General features: G+C 46.8%; 1 protein-coding gene across 1 annotated transcript; it reads left to right on the top strand.

The window, feature by feature from the left end:
- The first annotated feature begins 380 nt into the window (after nt 1-380).
- LOC143282208 (uncharacterized) lies at nt 381-1349 on the top strand. The gene has a single exon (XM_076587808.1). It carries the CDS (start codon nt 381-383, stop codon nt 1347-1349), a length of 969 nt encoding a protein of 322 aa, XP_076443923.1.
- Nucleotides 1350-2525: the final 1176 nt, after the last annotated feature.

The following is a 2525-nucleotide window of genomic DNA, read 5'->3' as shown; positions in this document are numbered from 1 at the left end:
TACGAGGACTTTGTTGTTTTGTCCACAGGGTAATCAATCATTCATTTATTTATTTCCCGCCTTTCACGAGGACAGTCCCTTGCCCTTTAACCCCCCGCTCCCCTGTTCCCTTTACCCAAGTCCCGATATGTTCCCCGTCTTGTCCTGAGTAAAGCCTTGACGAAAACTGGTGCTGACGTGGTGAAAGAACCCTGCCCAACCGGCTACAAAATGGCGCCCAATATTAATCACCACTCAGAACGTCACCCCAGTGTTGCCAGTGTTCACTGACTGGTTCTCACCGCCCACAAAGCTTCACCCCTCTCGAGAGAAGGATTTTCCTTTCAGCCATACCTTCAGACATTTAAAACGAATTATTTATTGGAAGTTGTTTTCTTGAAATGGCTGAGAGCAAGTATTCCGATGTTTCTGCCATGGCTGACACTTCATCTCCAACTACTGTTGTCAATGTGACTACTGGTAAACCATGGCTCGTGAGGTTCACCGGGGAGGACATAGAAAGCTATCCTGTATGGAGGCATCAACTTTCTAGCCTGATAGCAAATTGGTATCCAGAGAAAGAAGTCTCAAATGCCGTCAGATCATCACTTCATGGTCAAGCGGGAAGAGTGCTCATAAGAATGGGAACGTATGCTTCTGTATCTGACATAATAAAGAAGATGGACAGTATCTACGGAACTGTAGACACGGAGTCGGACCTCCTGGCCACATTTTATGGTGCCAGACAAGGCCCTGGGGAGTCTGTAGCTGACTGGAGTTGCAGACTGGAAGAGATCCTGGATCAAGTAAAGAAGCAAGGCCCCCTCCCCTCTTCTCCCAACGAGATGCTGCGCACTATGCTATGGACAGGACTGAGGTGTGAGCTGAAGGACATCTCCATGTACATCTACGACCGAATAAAAGACTTTGATGAACTGAGAACTGCTCTTCGTCGACTTGAAAAACAACATCCTCAGTTCAATGTCCCTAAAAAGCCAGTGGTATCGAAAATGAACCAGTCATCGGAAGAAACGTCAGCCATCAAGAAACTAACTTCGCAAATCCAACAACTTACAAATGAGATGGCAAACTTAAAGAAACAGGTCACTTCAAACGCCCAAAGTCAGCAAAGGGAAAACCAACCACAGTACTGGCGAACTAAGTCTGCTGCTGCTCAAGAAGAATCACAGAGTCATTATACCCCAGAAACAAAGAGGCATCACAGAGACAGATCTTCAGTGTCGAGCCAGTGCCGGATCCAGTGCTACAGATGTGGCCAGTTTGACCACGTTGCTGCTGGATGTCGGGTGAGATTAGATCATCTCAAGCAGGATTTTCACAGAAAACCTATGACGAGAGGCGACTCATAGGTTTGGGACAACAGCCTCAAGAAACAAAAAGGCCTTTGGAAGGACTCACTGGTCACGCCAACGAAGCTGAGATCTTCATTGAGGGACAGCAAGTAATAGCTCTCCTGGACACTGGCTCATCTGTCTCCACTGTTAGTCAGTCCTTTCACTCCAAGTTTTTGAGTCACCTGGAGATTCAGCAGTTAGACAGCCTGCTGGATATTGAATGTGCTGATGGACAACAGTTGCCCTACCTTGGTTACATTGATGCTGGAATCTTAGTCCCAGACTTGATAGATAAGGCAGCCCCTTGTATCTTTTTGGTAGTCCCTGACAGCAAATATAACAGCGCAGTGCCTGTTCTTCTTGGAACCAACATCTTGTCACAAACAATAGCAGATTGCAAGGCCCAGTATGGACAACAGTTTCTTCAGAAAGCTGACATGGCAACATCTTGGTACATCGCCTTCAGGTGCATTGTGCTTCGAGAGAGAAGACTGGAACGGATGAAATATTGCCTTGGGTTGGTAAAGTTGGCAGAATCTCAGCCAGTTACCATTTACCCAAATCAGAACGTGGTTGTTCAAGGTGTTGTTGACAAAGATCTCCCCTATCAGTCTACATGCGCCCTCCTGCAACCTCATACAAACCTGGATGATGGTCTAGATGTAGCTCCAACTCTCATCAGCTACAGCTACAAGAAAAACGGGCGGGTGGACGTCAACATTGCAAATACATCAACCCACACAGTTACTCTACCTCCCAGGACTGTGCTGTGTGAAATTCAGCCTGTCACCATCTACTCGCAGACAGAAGTATGAGACTCAACACCAGGGATGCCTGTGCCGCTTTCAGAGATGATTGAGATCACCTCTGAAACTCTGTCACCAAAACTTGTGGATAGAGCAAAAGGCTTAATCCTGCAATACCAGGGTATCTTTTCAGCGGATGAATGTGACATTGGTTTCACAGGGCGAGTGAAGCACAGGATTGAACTCAGGCAACCCAGAGCCCTTCAAGAAGAGGCATCATCGTATTCCTCCTTCCATGTACGACGAAGTGAAGACTCATCTTCAACAACTACTGACCGCAGGAATCATCAGAAGGTCATACAGTCCATGGTCTTCACCTATTGTTCTTGTCCGACGGAAGAATGGTGCACTGAGAATGTGTGTGGATTTCAGAGAATTGAACAGA

This window comes from Babylonia areolata, chromosome 5 (assembly GCF_041734735.1).
Source record: "Babylonia areolata isolate BAREFJ2019XMU chromosome 5, ASM4173473v1, whole genome shotgun sequence".
NCBI lineage: Eukaryota > Metazoa > Mollusca > Gastropoda > Neogastropoda > Buccinidae > Babylonia > Babylonia areolata.
This window is presented reverse-complemented; position numbering and strand designations above follow the sequence as displayed.

Coding starts and splice junctions, on each gene's coding strand:
- LOC143282208 (XM_076587808.1), top strand. CDS start 381: ATGGCTGAGAGCAAGTATTCCGATGTTTCTGCCATGGCTGACACTTCA.